This window comes from Trichomycterus rosablanca, chromosome 19, assembly GCF_030014385.1.
Source record: "Trichomycterus rosablanca isolate fTriRos1 chromosome 19, fTriRos1.hap1, whole genome shotgun sequence".
Taxonomy (NCBI): Eukaryota; Metazoa; Chordata; class Actinopteri; order Siluriformes; family Trichomycteridae; genus Trichomycterus; species Trichomycterus rosablanca.
This window is the reverse complement of record NC_086006.1, coordinates 23311277-23329340: the sequence shown is the minus strand read 5'-3', so window position 1 is coordinate 23329340 and position 18064 is coordinate 23311277. Positions and strand designations below refer to the sequence as shown.

The 18064-nt window shown below is 39.4% G+C and overlaps 1 protein-coding gene across 2 annotated transcripts in view; it reads left to right on the top strand.

Annotated features, from left to right (window-relative positions):
• Positions 1-18064, top strand: part of spryd3 (SPRY domain containing 3) — a 41104-nt gene continuing 23040 nt past the window's right edge. The window contains exons 1-6 of one of the 2 annotated variants that reach the window (XM_063015841.1): positions 1-84; positions 3623-3751; positions 5896-5971; positions 9106-9230; positions 9692-9827; positions 12084-12272. In XM_063015841.1, coding sequence (XP_062871911.1) covers positions 3624-3751; positions 5896-5971; positions 9106-9230; positions 9692-9827; positions 12084-12272 — 654 coding nt within the window. In that variant the 5' untranslated portion in view covers positions 1-84; position 3623. Of the gene's footprint in view, positions 85-3556; positions 3752-5895; positions 5972-9105; positions 9231-9691; positions 9828-12083; positions 12273-18064 lie in introns of those variants that run through there. The other variant, XM_063015842.1, reaches the window with a different exon arrangement.

Genomic DNA, 18064 nt, shown 5'->3' with positions numbered 1-18064 from the left:
CTCGTTAGCTAATGGAGTACCCGACCATAATCACACATAGCTGCTATTAATTATAAAAAAAAATATTCCTAACAGATGTGAGAGGTAAGAAATTTAATATAATGCTCTCTTAATAACGACTCACTGGTACATTCGCTGTTTAGCGTATCGAGTGTTAGCCGAAGCTGGTTAGCTAGTCCACTTGTTAGGTGACTGAGTTAGACGTGAATTGAGAATATAAGAATATAAGAAACATTTTTATTTGGTGTTTCATTGTGATCTGTCTTAAAAGTTAATGAATAATCTTATTAGTTCACTACCACACATCTGCCGGTGTGTAACTCTTACAGTTAGTCAGGTTCTCTTTTATTCGAGTGTAAATGTCGGACCTGGCAGCTGATTTATTAACCTTGGTGAGTTTACATGTTAAAGAATAGATGACAAGCGTAAACCAGTGACTTTACAGGAGTAGATTAAGGTCAGGGCACAAGTTTACATACACCGTGAGGAATATGTAAACAATTCACAATTCCATGTAACGATTATGAGCAAATTTCAAATGGACAGTTGTAGCCTAGTGGTTAAGGTACTAGACTAATAATCAAAAGGTCGCTGGTTCAAGCCCCACCACTGCTAGGTTGCTGCTGTTGGGCCCCTGAGCAAGGCCCTTAACCCTCAATTGCTCAGACTGTATACTGTCACCATACTGTAAGTCGCTTTGGATAAAGGCGTCTGATAAATGCCGAAAATGTAAATTTGCTGGACTTAAATATACATTTACATTACATTTTTACATTTAGGAGACGCTTTTATCCAAAGCGACTTACAGTATGGTGTCAGTATTCTGTCTAAGCAATAGAAGGTTAAGGGCCTTGATCAAGGGCCCAACAGTGGCAACCTGGCAGTGGTGTGGCTTGAACCAGCAAGCTAACATTTTGCTTCTATGTCTCAAAGCTCATCTGTAGACTATAGTAGAGTCTGTGACGTGATGTTAATATTGCCAACAGAAACATGAAAAATGACACTATTTAGTACACATCACTTTTAATGCCTAAGTGTAAACAGCTATATAAGCTAATATGGAGAACTGTCTTTGGAAAGCTTATCACTGTTGGGCCCCTGAGCAATGACTTAAACCCTCAATTGCTTACACTGTATTCTCTCTCAACAGTTAGTTGATTTGGCTAAAAGCATCTTCAAGGAGACAAAAATGAGAAATCAAAATCTGCCGGATAGAGAGAATGTGGATTCTGTTTGTGTAGCTGGGTGCTGAAAGATTGGATCATTTATTTCATTATACAAGTAACCTACTGTATATTTATTTCAAGACATGCTGTTATTTTTTAGTTATTGTATCCATACTTTAATTTTACAATTAAAGTACACTCTCATGAACATCTGTGTTGTCACAAAGAATATAAACTTAAATATCAATATTGGCTTTATTGGCTTTTGAATTCCATTTGTATTATTGTTTTTGTAAGATGTATCGTTTGTCAGTTTGTTTGCTCTCACAAAGGGATCCTTGGCTACAAAAGGTTTAAGAAGCACTGTCATATTTTCTTTACTTTGATCAGTCTCTTTTAAAAGCATCATCAAGCTTTTCACACGATCTGATCAGATTGTTAACTAATCTATTTGGCAGTATTGGCAAGCAAGCTTTATTTGCATGACTAATTAAAGTTGCCAAATCATTAGTAATATGTACATGAAAAACAATGAAGACAAAAATAAAAGGAAAACAATGCTAGCAGTTTATAAAAAACATGTGTGGAGACTGTAGGAAAGTATTTGGGATGGACAAAAGCTAGCTAGTGTTGCTGTGTGTCTTTCCCTAGAACGACTGGTAGTGTGTTTTCTCAGGTGACCTACCCCTTAAATTTGGGTTTCAGATTTCTATGTGAAATGTTTTGTTATTGTCGTTGTCCAAGATTTAATAATAATAATAATAATAATAATACATTTTATTTATATAGCGCTTTTCAAGATACTCAAAGACGCTTTACATAAGACAAATAATCAAAACAAATACGTACATACACCATACAAATCATAGTACAAAATCAAAATAGTACATCAACATCAAGAATAATTAAGATAAAAACAAATAGAGCAGCATAAGACAGTTCATTAAAAATTAGCTAAATTATGAGAGAGAACAACAAATATAGAACAATTTCTTAAAATTAGACAGAAACAGGACAGATTTACATGCAATCAGGAAACTGAAAAATTTACAAGTTTTAGGATCTAGGACTTCACATTTCTGTCGTGATCTAAGTATAAAAACTATTAAAAAGAATAGCAAAAATAAAAGCATTTATTTCGTGTTGTTACAAGTTAAATGCCACTCTGAATAGATGAGTTTTGAGAAGTGACTTGAATTTGGACAGGTCAGGACAATCTCGTAGGTGTTTGGGGAGAGCATTCCATAAAGATGGAGCAGCTATGGAAAAGGCCCTGTCACCCCAGGTCCGGTGCTTGGTCCTAGAGGGTATGGACAGTAGGTTAGCCTCAGAAGAGCGAAGGCTACGGGAGGGAATGTGCTGATGGAGCAGGTCGGTATTTATCTTCCTGGCTGATGATTTGATGTTTTTTTGCCAGCATTCCTGGATTGAGGTAGCTGGCACAGTAGCACCCCAGTGCTCATTTAGTTTCTTCTCCAGTCTGTTTAGTAAGAAGTGTGTGTGTGTGTAGAGAAAGAAAATCATGTATTTGTTTCATCAGGTCAGAGCTGTTTTAACAGCACCTTATAAATAATATAAATGCAATAAAAGTTTATATTCAGTTTGGATTAGAATGGCAGTGCTTTCTCTGAAGGTGTTCAAACACTTTGCTTGGACATAATAAAGTGCATGAAAAAGAATGTGCCCCTTTTACTTTCTGCTTTTCCCCCCTATGTCATACGTATTTACTATCTACAAACCAAATTTGCATAAAACATAAATAAAGGTGTAAATAATTTCATTTAATAAAGTACAATAAAGTGCAAAATTATCCAACTTCGACTGGCCCTGTGTGGGGAAAAAGTAGCCATGAAAATGACCAAACTATCTGAACAGTACCAGAAGCAGCTCTATACAAGCCTTTAAATATATACAAACTGGATGGTCACTTGCAATCAGAAAATTAGCTTTCTTGCTTACATGCATGGCTTTGTTGTATCCATTGATATTCAGAATGTTTTAGGCATAAAAATGGATTTGAAATCATGTGCAAAGTATGTCAAATCTGATTTGAGGTAGATCCTGAATTTTGGGCTGGTAAGTAATACTGATGTTTTTTTAATTAAATTTGGGCTTTCCTACCTGTAATTAAAATGTGCAAGCATTTCAAATAGGTTTTTGATGGCAGTCTTTCTGACAACTGAAGCTGACCTACACTTGACACCCTATCCGATTTAGAAAAAGGGCATTCTGTTTTGACGGGTGTTTGTCATATCACTGCAAACATTTCATCAGTCAGAGATGTTTCATGCATCTGGATTGCAATCAGGGAGAAACTATTGTGGCCTCTTTCATGCAGTAATTAGTTTAGACAATAGATTACAGCTTGACTGCGGTCTCTAAACATCTGTCCCCCAAACCCACCGACTCTAAACACTGTCATTGTTTTTTTTTTTCCACCTTTTTTTTCCAACCAGGATGGAGGACATGAATTTACACTACAGGTTTCTCAACTGGCGGCGAAGGATCAGAGATATCAGAGAAGTGAGGGCTGTGCGCTATCAGGAACGCTATAAACGCATGGTTAAAGATGGAGACACTTTGAGGTATGTCTACAATTCCCTGAATGTCTCCCTACTTGTTTACATTTTGACTTTTATTTGCCAAACACTTGAAACAATTTACAAACAAGCGAGTACAATTCAGACATCTATCTGTTAAAAGAGCTGACAGTGAAACAAGTGTGACTACACCAAATGTCCAAATGGTCAGTATGGATTACGTAATAAGAACAGAATTTAAACAACACAAGTTGTAAAGAGTCTTAGTACTTTGCCACACACTTCCTTTGACAGTACAAGTTTAACAATGATAGCAGAGTTTGTTGTTCTGTCTCTTTCAAAATTACTTTTTCACAGGGGTTTATGAGTTCTGGATCAACAAAATAAATAAAATGTTTTTATTTGGGTTTCTTTTGTGTAACATCATCTGAAAAACAGAAGCAATTAAAAAGGGGGCAGTTACTTTTTCATACCATTGTATGATTGGATGCAGTGCATGTCATCAACTTATTACATTATATAAACTCTCGGTGCTCAGGTGGCCTAGTGGTCTATTACACTAGCCCACCACCGGAGTCCATCAGCGAGCTGGCTGTCTACACCGGCATGTCTTTTTTTGCTATTCCATTAAAAGTATGGAATTAAAAGATGCCATTAAACGAAATAAACACGTGAACACCAAGGCATTTGGTGGGACAGTGCTTGTCTAGTAGGTAGAGCTTTGGACTATCAATTGAAAGGTTGAGAGTTTGAATCCCAGCTCTGCCATGCAGCCACTGTTGGGCCCTTGAGCGAGGCCTTTATCCTTTTCTGCTCCAGGGGGGTTGTGCAATGGCTGACCCCGCGCTCTGACCCCAGCTTCCAAACAAGCTGAGATATGCAAATATTCGTCGTACTGTACACCTGTATATGTATATGTGACAAATAAAGGCTTTCTGTTGTAATTGCAACAATTGTCTGGGAGAACTGGTGCATTTACTGAAAGAATGACTGTATTTAATAGTCATCATTAGTATCAGAAAGTATGAGAGGTTTTTATATGGATAAAATTACAACCATTGCTCACAAAGTTCTGTTTTTTTTTCTTCTCATGTTTCCAAAACCCACCACCTTAGCATTTAGATAAAATAAATGTTTCACAAAATCTGAGCACTATGTTATGGTTGAATTAAACAAATTCCTTACAGAATGATGCCAGCTCTAACAGATCATACACATTTTTAGAAGGAGGATTATACATTACACAGCATTGAACCATTTATGAACCTAAACCGGGATGGTACCAAGACTTTTACTACTGGGTAAATGTGTGTGTGGTCCATGTGCTTCTGCAAAATGACTTATATGTGATTCTTAGAGGTTTTGGTTTGATGAAAGATGGCACTTGGTCTAGAGATTTGAGAACCGTTGGCTTTGGCCTCATTACATTAGTTTCTGCGCTAATAATTTGAGCTAGTAGAATCGTGTGTCGTTTTTATTTTAGCATCAGTGGCACAGTGGAAAGTACCTGAAAAAATTTGTTTTTCGTCCTATTCATTTTTTTGGTCCTAACTCCAGCTGATTTAGAACATTTTGGCATTCTGTGTACTCAACACGAATGAATGCTTTTGGATGTTTGTGGCTCATTGTTTTTAAATGCCACAGTTAGAATTGATACCCACAGACTTCCATTGCTTATGCTTGTCTGGGAAAGCTGGGCTTGTCAGCACGGTAGACTCGGGACAGAACAGCATTGTGCGTGCGTGCAGCCGAGCCATCAGCTCTTACCAAAAACGCAAACAAGGCTGCCTCTCGCAACCTCACTGATTGAAATAATTATAATCTCAGAGAATGTTATGGGCTGCTTATTTTTTGGTCAGCGAAAGATAAAAGGCCCGTTTGACGTATTGGAAAAACAAACAGTCTTTGTGCAATATGGTGCTAGAATTCCATAAAACATAAAATGCCATATTTTCCATGTCGCTGTCATTTTTCATTTGAGCCTGGATTACAAATGACCTGAATGTCACGTCAGGTTGTATTTCAGATTTGGTCAGAAACGGCTCTGCATCAGTGTGATTTTAAAAGACAGGAATGTGACATTGCTGTTATTAATGTGTATTTATATTTTTGATTCCTAGAAACCCGGGAGGTTATTGACAGTGCTCTTTAAAAGGTGTTTCTAAAGCGCTTTTGTTTTCCTGTTTTAGTTACCAAGGGAACTCTGATGAAGTCGGCTGCTATGTGGCTTCACGGCCTTTATCAAAAGGAAACTGCTACTTTGAGGTATGCTTCATGTGTACACTGAGAGACTGTCAATACCACCATTTCAGAAATTGATTGCGATTTTATTACTCTGCATTTTTAGAGAAACTGCTGAAACTGACTGGCTCCCTCAGCCAGCTATTTATTTTACAAGGTTGTTCCAGTTCTTTCTTTCTTGCCTTGTTAGTGCTTAAATGAAACTAATTTTCATGTTTTCACCAAGGTTTGTTAGAATTAAACCCAAACCCAAGAGTGTAAACATATTATGCTATTTCTTTTCATTAAAAGATAGAAATGTTAAATTGAATGTAAATAGAATGGTGAGCATGTACCATAATGCTGTCCTGATTTATTCTACCATGCAGGACAGTTTTCCACTGTGGTTCTGGCTCCATGTTTTGGTTTCCCTGAAACATTAATAATGGAGCTAATTAATGCTAATTAACAGCATAACTGACGCAAGTAGGTGAAGAGCAAGACAATTTGTTAACTGCCTTAAAACTGTTATTAACATAGTTTATTAAACTAGAATACATCCTCACTCTGTCTGTAGTGCAGCAAACAGCAAGAACATCAAGTGACAGCTGCAGATTTTACCCAATCAAGAAGTTAAGACACTTCTAAGAGACATGTTTGTTATGCCATATTTTAAGATTTTATTGATTCTGTTACAGTTTTTGGTTTCTTTAGTGAATTAAATTTTTTATTGTTGGTTTTCTGTACAATTCCTGGTTTAACATGTACACACAGCAACTGTAATTATTCATTTGATCCTGCAGAAACTTCTGTGAGCTTATTACACTTAGCTTATTTCTCACACTTTTTACATTATTTACATTATTTACTTTATTTCATTATTCTTGTGCATTCAAACACAGTTTATTTGAGTCTATTTCCTGTCACTGATCTGATTTGGTCAGGTCTCCTCCTAATGCACCTAAAACAACAGTTTCTCTGTTTCTGAGCTTATTCGGCATATGAGCTTGACTGTCCTAAAGTATCCGAGTGATTTAAACTGGGTAAGGCTGAAAGATTTAGACACTGAATTAGACCTTGGAAGAGGGCATGTGGTAATTTATAGTGCTGAGCTGAGCCTGCTGGCAACCAGTCCCGCTTTGATGAACTTCCTCTCACGGGCATTCGAGTTGGAAAGTGGCACCCTCCGTTTAGCCCACTTCTCTCTAAACCGCCGTTCCCGCTCTTGTTGGGTTGATATAGAGTTTCTGGAACTAGGAAGTATCGTTTGATCATACGAGGCGTGTTTTTTCAAGTGCTTTTCATCATAGGATTATGTCTAGACTAGATGTGCTGCGTAGTCTTTTGTCTCGGTTGTGATGGTTGTTACCATGCAGCACCACGCACGTGTCTTTAATCAGGATCTCCGATCCAACAATGAGTTTGACATTTGAGCTGATCAGGATCAATAAAACTCCAGCTCATCTGAGGAACTCAGGTCAGCCGATTCTGACGCACGTTTCTGATAGAACCCATTTAGTCACATGAGTTTTGGACTGGCTTTTCCTCCCATAAAGGTCATGTGTCTGCCGGAATATGCGTCACTACCACACTCAGATTTCCTTGTTGGACATTCACAGGGGTTTCATTTTGGCTTTTAGCCTCTGCTTTGTCCCAGTCGCACATACACCAAACCTTGAACTCCTTCCCTCATTTTAACTACCAGACTTCTAAGGACGTCTAGTGTTTTTTTTTTTTTTTTTTTGCTTGTTTTTTTTTTTTTTTTTTTTTGGAAGCTGGAGTGTCCATGCGTAAATCAATTTCGTCCTTAACCAAGTGCATTTTTTTTCCTGTTAGCTAATTGAATATTTTGTCTGGAAGCCTAGACTGGAATTCTGGAGTTCACAGCAGGGTTTACTTTTAAGAAATGGTGCAGCTTCTGCCTTTTCACCACAATTCACAGATGTGTGCTTGTACAGTCAAAAGTGGTCATTAATTTTTTGGAATATAGACCTTACCAAGCAAATCCTATAAAAAGTCAATGAGGGTGCTTTGACTTCAAAGTTTGGAAAACCTATGACTATGAAAATATGTTAGGGCTGGCAGTTGGCCAGTGTTTCACTCCTGGCCAGGAGAAAGGGAACAGCCAACAGCTGCATGGCATTCATTTTCCTAAAGAGGGCTAAAACTTTAATCCATGTGGAACTGGATCTAACCAGGATCTATCCAGACTTTACTTAAGACTATGGAATCTCATTCATTTCTGCCTTCTTTGGAGAATTGAAAGGATGTGATCAGATTAGTGTAAAAGTTTAATCAGTCTGATTCATACCAGAATCCTAAACTTTTTAATTTTCATGCATTATCACATCTTGATGATGGCTAAGGTTGCTGGGCGCAATGCAGTAATGCACCCCAGACAGGTCGCCAATCCATCGTGGGGCCTTGGCCACCCAGACGGACATAGTCAATCACCTCTATATGCAGATGCTTGACTGGACAATAGTACCGGTGATTTGACCCCTGGATCCCAGCAGTAATGGGGCAGCATGGTTTACTGCAGTGCCACCTGACTCCCCTCAGGTCCTGAAATCATCTGTACAAAAAGCCATACTTAAGTACAAAGTACATGGAAGAGTGGTCTCATTGCCAAGGCTGGGGGGAAAAAACTTAAGCACTTAAGCATGTTGGATGAGAGGATCTGGCATGCAGTTGACATTGTAATGAATCCCAAAGGTGTTTAAACTGCAAGTTTAAGGCTTGTGTACCAGTTGCATATATACAGAAGTTTTTGTCCTTATGTCTGTAAATCTGATATAGCTGATATGTATTATTTTAATTTAAAATCTTTTAACTGTTTGAGAAATTCTGAAACGGAACTGAAATATGTCTGAAAAATGAAAAAAGAGCACTTTTTAGGCTGATGCGTTTGAACAATTAATGAAGCAACATGAACACAAGCTGCATTGTGAACGTTGCAACAAAGCCAATGTAGCAGCTGTGTGTCTCCTTAAGAATGTAAATAAAAATGCAGGAAGTCGATTGGCTGTTTTCAATTGTTTGTTGCAGTCCTTTGCGGGTTACTAATTTTGAAAAAAATATTTGAATGTTGCATGAAATTACAGATATAACAGTAACACTTTTTTTTTTTGGATAGCAACAAATGGTTGAATTATGAAGCTATTTTGTGTGTTTTTTAGGTGACTATAATGGACACTGGTGTTAGAGGGACGATTGCTGTGGGTTTGGTTCCTCAGTACTACAAGCTGGATCATCAACCTGGCTGGCTGCCTCACTCAATAGCTTACCATGCTGATGACGGGAAGTAAGTTTTGTGATTTTGGCCATTCAAATACAATTGTCCATGTTTAAGAGAGGAAAGTTTGGACAGGGTCTCTTTTAATTGCTGATGCAGTATGCGTGAATGGGGCGGCGGGGTGGTTGATATTGATCTGTGTGGGAACCCAACACTGGCAGGTGATAGAAAGTGGCTGCAGATTAGACACTTGTCAAAGGGGGCGTGTAGTGATATGGCTTTTCTTGATTAGATCTGGGTGGTAAAAGCAGCAGCAGATTCACAATCAGGAATTGGAAATGACCAGATTGGAAGGTAAAAGGGACAAAATCCAGAAAAGAAAATACATAAATTAACATAATTTATAACCCAGTAAAAATTAGGATATCAGTTTATAGCCACTCATTTTATCCTCTACTTTTTAAACAAACAGCCAATCAGCCAATGTGGCTTAAAGTCTGCTGACTCTGGTTTCATTTTGTCTTACTCAGACTGTATAATGGAAACCCTGTTGGCCAGCAGTTCGGACCTAAGTGCAGCCGTGGTGATCGGATTGGCTGCGGGATATATGCGGACACGTTGGATGCAGGACTCACCACTGTTTTTTTTACCAAGAACAGCAAAGAGGTAAGTCCCAAACTGATTCCCTCCAGTCCTAAAATCGTTCTCCATCATCCAGGTTACATAACAGCTCAGTTTGTCTCACCACAATACGGTGATCAGCTCAGATGTCTGTTTTAGGATGAGGACTTCCATTTCTATTTGTACTGTTCAGTGTTTTCTGTATTTCTGGCCTTCTTCTAAAACTTTACAAAAATGTATTGCAGCAAGAAATGAATTAGTCTAGATAATTGCAGAATTCGGCCTGTTGATTGATCAGTCAGTGATTTCTCTGTTATAAACTCTCTTTAACAAAATAATCCAGCATTTGCAGCTTCAGCTTCATGTAACTTATCTGTAGTGGATGTGTGATCACAACCCAAATGTTCTCTGATGTTTTCCTTTACTGAGAAATGAATGGAAAACCCATCAACCTAAAACTTGCCTATAATAAAAGTCTAAATCCTGCTTTATGTTCAAAGCCTTTGGCTGGTTGAATAGAAAATAACAGGACATCATTTTAGCAAAATATTTTTTGGGTTTGCATGATTATTCAGTTATTTTCCTTAACGAAAAACACAGATAACCAACTATTAATTATATATGGTCTATGTGCTGATCACAGCAGTTTGGGCACCCGAGCAAACCCCAAAACTTTCCTCCCTACTCAAAGTGTCTTGCCCAACACTGTGGAAACTCACACTGGCAACTGGGAATGGCTTGGTTTTGCAGAATGCAAATGGTTTACCTTGAACATCCCTGCCAGCACAGCTTGTTTGATAATCCACAAAAATAAAGTCCATGGTTGTGCTTCTGGACTAATAAAAAAGGAATTGTCAGAGAGAAAATAACAGGAGAACCCAAAAGCAGCAGGAACAACAGTTACACAGAGAGAATAATCAATGATCTGCACTGTTCCTACACCCCTTCCAGAATTTGTGTGCAATAAAAGAAGCACAGAGCTGCATATCTGAAATGTGCATACAAGCATTAAGACAAATTATAACAGTGTACAGAATTTAAAACTCCTTTATTTTACACTAAATGAGCAAAAGCTTTTGGGGAAGCACGTATCATCACAGCAAACCTGAATAGATTGATGGACCAGGACAGAAATACTCCAAACAAAGTCAAAATAACTCCGTCAGAGAGACCTATGTAACTTAAGGAATTTATAATACTTTGCCCAGAGGAACTGGATGAAATGAAGCCAGAATGCTTTAAAAATCCAAAAAGATTTTTATTGTTATAAATTGGTAGCACTGACAAAGACAGGAGAGGAGGCTGCAGGTGGCAGGAGGTGACGAAGATGCTGCAATTGTTGGAAGTGATGAGGATGTGCGTGAGTTGGGACTAGTTTATTAGAGGGACAGTGAAGGTAGGATGTTTTAGAGACAGTTAGAAGGTCAGATTAAGATGTTTATAGCATGTCCAGAAAAGAGACAGGAGTTCTGTTGGGAGAAGGAAGCTGAGGATGGAGGCAGGAGGAGGAGGAGAGGAAGGTCAAAGAGGAGGTTTATGGATGTAGTGAGGGATGACATGCAGGTGGTTGGGGTGATAAAGAAAGATGTTCTGGACTGGGCAAGATGGGAATGAATGATCAGCTGGGTGAACCTGAAGTAGTTCAAAGTGTAAAGACATTGTATGTTTAAGTCTGAACTGGCTGTGTGCACTTGCATACCAGATAACAAAAAGTTGGTTTAATACTCTTGGTTCTTACACATTTCATAATGTTTTTATCTAATCTCTCTTCTGGGGCTTCAGTTTTGAAGGAAAGAGTAAACAAGAAGTTTTATTGTTTTCTCAAAGGTCAGAATTATTAATAAAAAGTCACACGTACGTTACAGATGCGGTGGATATACACAAGGTTAAAGTCATGTTGTAGTAGTTCATTAAAGTTCATTGCCACTTTACTACAGCTCTGGCAAATATTTACATGTCATTATGCTTACTCATCTGATGGCGAGCCTCGAGCGCTAAAGCACAGGCTAATAAACCCATGTTTTCCATCAGCCAAGTTCAGGGTGAACAGAAATCAGACCTCATTCCACAGCTCAACCTTCTCTTTGCTCTTACACAAGAGTTGCATGCCTCATAAATAACTGCCCTGTTTAGACTTTCCATTCAACATAATCATTTCAGTATTAATGGTCTGCAAACAATTACTTTACAGAAGATCCGAGCAAAGTAACCAGTAAGCTAAATAAAACATAAAGTGTTTTATTTTTTATAGTTTGCTCTTTTGTGCACAAATCCTTTAGTGACAATTCTTTTCTGGGACAGGTGGGCTCGGTGGTGGTTCCGGTGGCTCCTGATGGCCTTTTTCCTGCCATCGGGATGCACTCTCTTGGGGAGGAGGTGCGGCTAAACCTGCAGGCTGAATGGGGAAGCGAGGAGGAAGACAGCATCATGATGGTAGACAGCCACGAAGATGAGTGGGGACGTCTCTATGATGTCAGGGTCAGCGGAACGGTAAGCCAAGATTACAGTCCTCTGATTCTCTGTCACAATTTAAAGATTTGTGGAAGCAAGGTGGACTTGGAAAGCTAATGACCATGGGTTGCTCTAGACAGGGCTCACCCTGTCTATGGAGGAGCATGAGTTAGCTACCAGTGGTCAAAAAGCATGTGTCAAATATTATTGTTATTCCTGCTTTATGTAGATCAGTGTGCCACCATGCTCACATTGTTTATGTGTGGATGGAATTCATTACTGTAATGACTTGGAATAGCAGAGAAAAGAAATCCTGACTTACAGTTTTACATACTGTATCTGTGAGGCTGCTGTACAATAGCAGTCCACACCCAATGATGTTCTGATGAAACCCAAACTGATATTTCCAGACCACACAAAACATTTAATTCTCATTCACAACTTACTTTGACGCTCTTGCACCCTTAATAGCTGCACCTTGCCGCTTGTAGGGCGTAGCCTCATTTGGAAGAGTATGCTTACCTTACACACCCATACGTGTATGTGTGTGCACATGTACAGTATATGTATGTGCATCTGTATGAGTGTGTGTCTTAAAGAGTGTGATTGTGATTTAAATCATAGTGCTAAGTGTGGCACAACAAGAAGGTCCTGGGTTCGATTCCCAGGTAGAGCTGTCGGGGTCCTTTCTGTGTGGAGTTTGCATTTTCTCCCTGTGTCTGCATGGGTTTCCTCTGGGAGCTCCGGTTTCCTCCCACAGTCCAAAGACGTGCAAGTGAGGTGAATTGGAGATACAAAATTGTCCATGACTGAGAAAAAAAATATCCACCAAGTGTCAGGGTCACTGTCTGGTTTCCATGTAATTACTGGGCACAATGCACTAGCACACCCGGACAGGACGCCAATCCATCATAGGGCCTCGGCGAGGCAATTTTTTCTTTGAAGATACGTACAGATAATTATAGCTAGATATTGTCTTGTCAATGATTTTATAACATTACAGATATCGTGAAGACTTGGTGGATATTTTTTCTTTTTCTCCCAATCTCGTCATTCTAATTCTCTTCCTGCTTTTACTATCCTCACACTGGTCGAGAAGAGCCACAGATTACCACACCTCCCTCTTTCACGCATGCGGTTTCTGGCTGCTTCTTTTTACCTGCCAGCGGCAAATTTGTACAGAAACCGGTATCGCGGAGAGTCATCCTCTGCCCTTCGTGAATCAACCACCGCTCATGCAGATACTTCGACCAGACAAGTATTTATGCCTTTAACCTGCTTCAAAAAAAGTAGATGACGTACGCTTGCACGTCTCTGTGTAAATAATCCTGCTGTGCAGAGTTGATAAAGGCATGTTTTGACAGGCTGTTGACAGTTTGAGCCAGGAAATCGAGGACTGACATGTCTGGGGTTCGTTTTCCACATTAATCACTATTGAGCGGAGTTATCTGGTCATTTAGGTACTTTCAACATGAGCGAATTATAATGAATAGTGAGCTGACTTTAAACCAACAGTCAAGCGTCATTGTTATTGTCGTGAAGTTATTTATAGTGACTGATCATCATCAGCTGTGGTTGTTGGGTTGTTTGATTCTGTCTCTGCGCATGGATCTTTTTTTTTTTTTTTTTTTTGCCTAATGAAAAGAATTCATACATCATTCATGTGATTATGATGTTACGCAAGCGTCTTGTATTTCCCAATTACCTTGCTTCATTTGAGTTCTGTTTACACAAGTAGTTACAGGCCAGAGTTTTGTTTGCCACCATTACCAAGTTTTCAATAGCATCATTGTAACAACATGTTTCTGGTATTTCTGACCATAAGCTCATTGAATGTAGTTTCCATACTTCTACTCCTTCCCCCTGTATAAAAAAACTGGCCTAACTGTCCACTCTCTACTGTACAGTCAACACATCCACAAATACAGTGATGCCCTTAATACTGCCTGCTCTAACTACTACTCCTCCATCATTAATAATGCTAAGTCTAGGCCGAAAACTCTCTTCCAAACTGTTAACAAACTCCTCCATCCTCCTGTATCAGTGTGTCCCCTTTCAGCTGAGCAATGTCAGGACTTTCTACATTTTTTTGTAAAGAAAATTAATCAGATCTATAGCCTCTTTCCTTCTACTTCTCAGTCATTCGTCTTGACTGACTCTTCTACTTTGAACACAAAGCTAACTTGTTTCACACCTCCTGACTCTTCCTTGGTTTCTGAACTTCTCATTAAGTCTAATGCTTCCTCCTGTCAGCTTGATCCTGTTCCCACCCCTCTACTTAAGGCCTGTTCATCTGTAATCAACATCCCAATTGTTACAGTGATAAATTCATGTCTCTCTTCTGGTTGTGTTCCTACTGCTCTTAAAACTGCTGCAGTTACTCCTATACTTAAGAAACCTGAATTGGACCCGACTTCACTTTCTAATTACAGACCCATCTCACACCTTCCATTCTTAGCTAAAGTAATGGAAAGAGTGGTTGCTTCCCAACTCCAGACATTTCTGAGTGATAATGCTCTCTATGAGCCATTTCAGTCGGGTTTCTGTACTCAGCACAGCACTGAAACAGCTCTTCTGCGAGTGGTTAATGATCTTCTCCAGTCTGCTGATAGTGGTTCTCTCAATATTCTCCTGCTCCTAGATTTAAGTGCAGCTTTTGATACTGTTAATCATGATGTTCTCATTTCTCGCCTTTTCTCTATTGGTATCACTGACATAGCTTTACAGTGGTTCAGGTCGTATCTTACAGACAGACAGCAGTTCATCACATTAGGTTCACAGAAGTCCTCTACTTTTACTGTTACATGTGGCGTCCCGCAGGGCTCAGTTCTTGGACCTCTACTTTTTGTAATCTACATTTTACCCCTTGGCCAGATCATTCGTACTCATGGCCTAAATTTTCATTGTTATGCTGACGATATTCAGTTATATCTCAGTACACACACATCCTCAGTTTCCCCTCCCAGTACATTCATTGACTGTATTTCTGATTTAAAGCTCTGGATACACAATAACTTTCTTATGCTAAATACTGACATAACTGAAGTTTTACTGGTTGGCCCTAAACATCTGTTGTCAAAGTCATCCAATTTTTCAGTGAGTATTGATGGCCTGCTCGTTAAGCCTGCATCTGTTGTTAGGAATCTTGGTGTTTTATTCGACTCATCACTTAATTTTGATCTGCATATTAAGGTCCTCACTAAGACAGCATACTTTCATGTACGTAACATTGCTCGTCTTCGACCGTTCCTGACCGATAAGGATGCTAAAACCTTGTTTCATGCCTCTATTATGTCTCGTATTGACTACTGTAACTCCCTCTTTGTTGGTCTCCCTGTAAAATCTATACAAAAGTTACAGTACATTCAGAACTCTGTGGCTAGAGTTCTTACTCACACTAAGCGTTCAGCTCACATCACCCCCAGTCTTTTTCAGTTACAGGGGTTGGACAATGAAACTGAAACACCTGTCATTTTAGTGTGGGAGGTTTCATGGCTAAATTGGACCAGTCTGGTGGCCAATCTTCATTAATTGCACATTGCACCAGTAAGAGCAGAGTGTGAAGGTTCTGGAGGACCATGTGCATCCAATGGTTCAAACATTGTATCCTGAAGGCGGTGCCGTGTATCAGGATGACAATGCACCAATACACACAGCAAGACTGGTGAAAGATTGGTTTGATGAACATGAAAGTGAAGTTGAACATCTCCCATGGCCTGCACAGTCACCAGATCTAAATATTATTGAGCCACTTTGGGGTGTTTTGGAGAAGCGAGTCAGGAAACGTTTTCCTCCACCAGCATCACGTAGTGACCTGGCCACTATCCTGCAAGAAGAATGGCTTAAAATCCCTCTGACCACTGTGCAGGACTTGTATATGTCATTTCCAAGACGAATTGACGCTGTATTGGCCGCAAAAGGAGGCCCTACACCATACTAATAAATTATTGTGGTCTAAAACCAGGTGTTTCAGTTTCATTGTCCAACCCCTGTACATTGGCTGCCAGTTTCGTCCCGGATAAAGTTTAAAATTTTACTACTTACTTTTAAGGCCTTGCATAACCTTGCTCCCCTCTACCTCAGAGAACTGCTGACCTCTTACACTCCCTCTCACTCTCTTAGGTCTTCTTGTAATAATTTGCTTGTTGTTCCACGCACTAGACTCTCCACTTTGGGAGGGAGGTCCTTCAGTGTCATGGCCCCCAAACTCTGGAACTCACTTCCTCAATCTCTTCGGGACTGCACTTCCTTTTCCTCTTTTAAATGTGACTTAAAAACCTTTCTCTTTAATGCATATTTTTCTTCCTTCTCCACTGCTTAGTTTTTTTTTTCTTTTTTCTTTTTTTTTTGCTATTGCTTTGTAAAGCATCCTTGGGTCTGTGAAAGGCGTTATAAAAATTTAACATTTATTATTATTAATATTATTATTATTATTATTATTATTATTATTATGTGTGCAATGGTCGACTACTTCTTTTCAGGCTGGTTCATATGGGGAACACGGAAAGTCATGCACCAATCTTCATTTCCCTCCTTATCATTGTGCAGGCAAGGTGGCATGATGGCACAACATTTTTACCCTACAGCAAAAAGTGCCTGGTTTTGATTCTCTGGCCAGACCAGACATGCAGTCAGGCCAATTGGAGTTAGTAAACATTGCCCTGTGTGTGTGTGTGTGAATAAATGCATGTGTGTCTGCCCTGTGATGGACTAGCAACCTGCCCTGTTTCTTGTCTTTCCCAATAAATCACACCCACCACAACCCTGACCAGGATAGAGCGCTGGTAGAACAGACAATAAAAAAATAAGTGAATGATATCTGCAGTGCAGATATCTGTATGTGCAGCAGATAGGAGGACTCCCTACAATCAGTCGTTGTCCCTGTAGGCGCCCGGTCGGCGATTAGCAGAGCTGAGATTTGAACTTGCAAGCTTGTGATGTCAGCACTGGCTGGCTCGAGTGTTTTACCGCAACACCACCCAAGTGCCCATGTTTTATTTTCAGTTAAATGCTGATATCATATAAGTTCTGAGTATTCGTCAAAAAATGCAATAAACACAGTAAACAGGTATTAGCTAATTTTACTAAATGTTTATTCAACTGTCAAAAGTTAAAAGAAAAGATTTCCAATGTTTTACTGACCAACTTTACCCTATTTTGTAAATATAAAATACATCTGACCTGCCCTTCTTCCCACAAGCATGGCCACTTGTGTTTGTGTGGACACTCAGCCAGGTCAGTGACTCTGCTGAGATTTAAAGTCACCAGTTTGAACACTCAGCAGTGATGTTTGCTAGCACGTTCGACTCCTGTGCCTCCAGAATGCACACAGTAGTGCTTAATATATATATATTTTTTTTCTTTACATGGGGTCTGTCACATTTTAAAATGGGCTAGGACTATGCAGTAGTGTCGACTAGAGGTGTTCATTTCCCTGCAGCTGACATCAGTTTGAGGAAAGTATGAAAAGTGTTGTGTTTTTGCTGACACTTGACTCTTTTGCATTCTGTAGCATAAAAGAACTAAAGTTTGCTTTGTTCTGTGCTTGCGGAATTAATATAAGCTTTAAAACTGAACACAGAGGGAACGGTCAGTCATGCTGAACGGTCAGAGATTTGGGTTGCATTCATGTTGCAGTGGCTCGGAAACCGCTGCCAAAATGAAATGAGCTGGTGAATGTAATGAAGTCATTGCTTGCTGCTGTATCTAGGTTAAGTGGCGTGAAACTGAAAGCTAATACGTTTTCGGACCTTTCGTTTTTTTTTTTTCATGCCGGAGTACAGTTTGTACTGTGTGAGAGGAAGTGCACGGGTGGTGCTAGTGTGTACGTG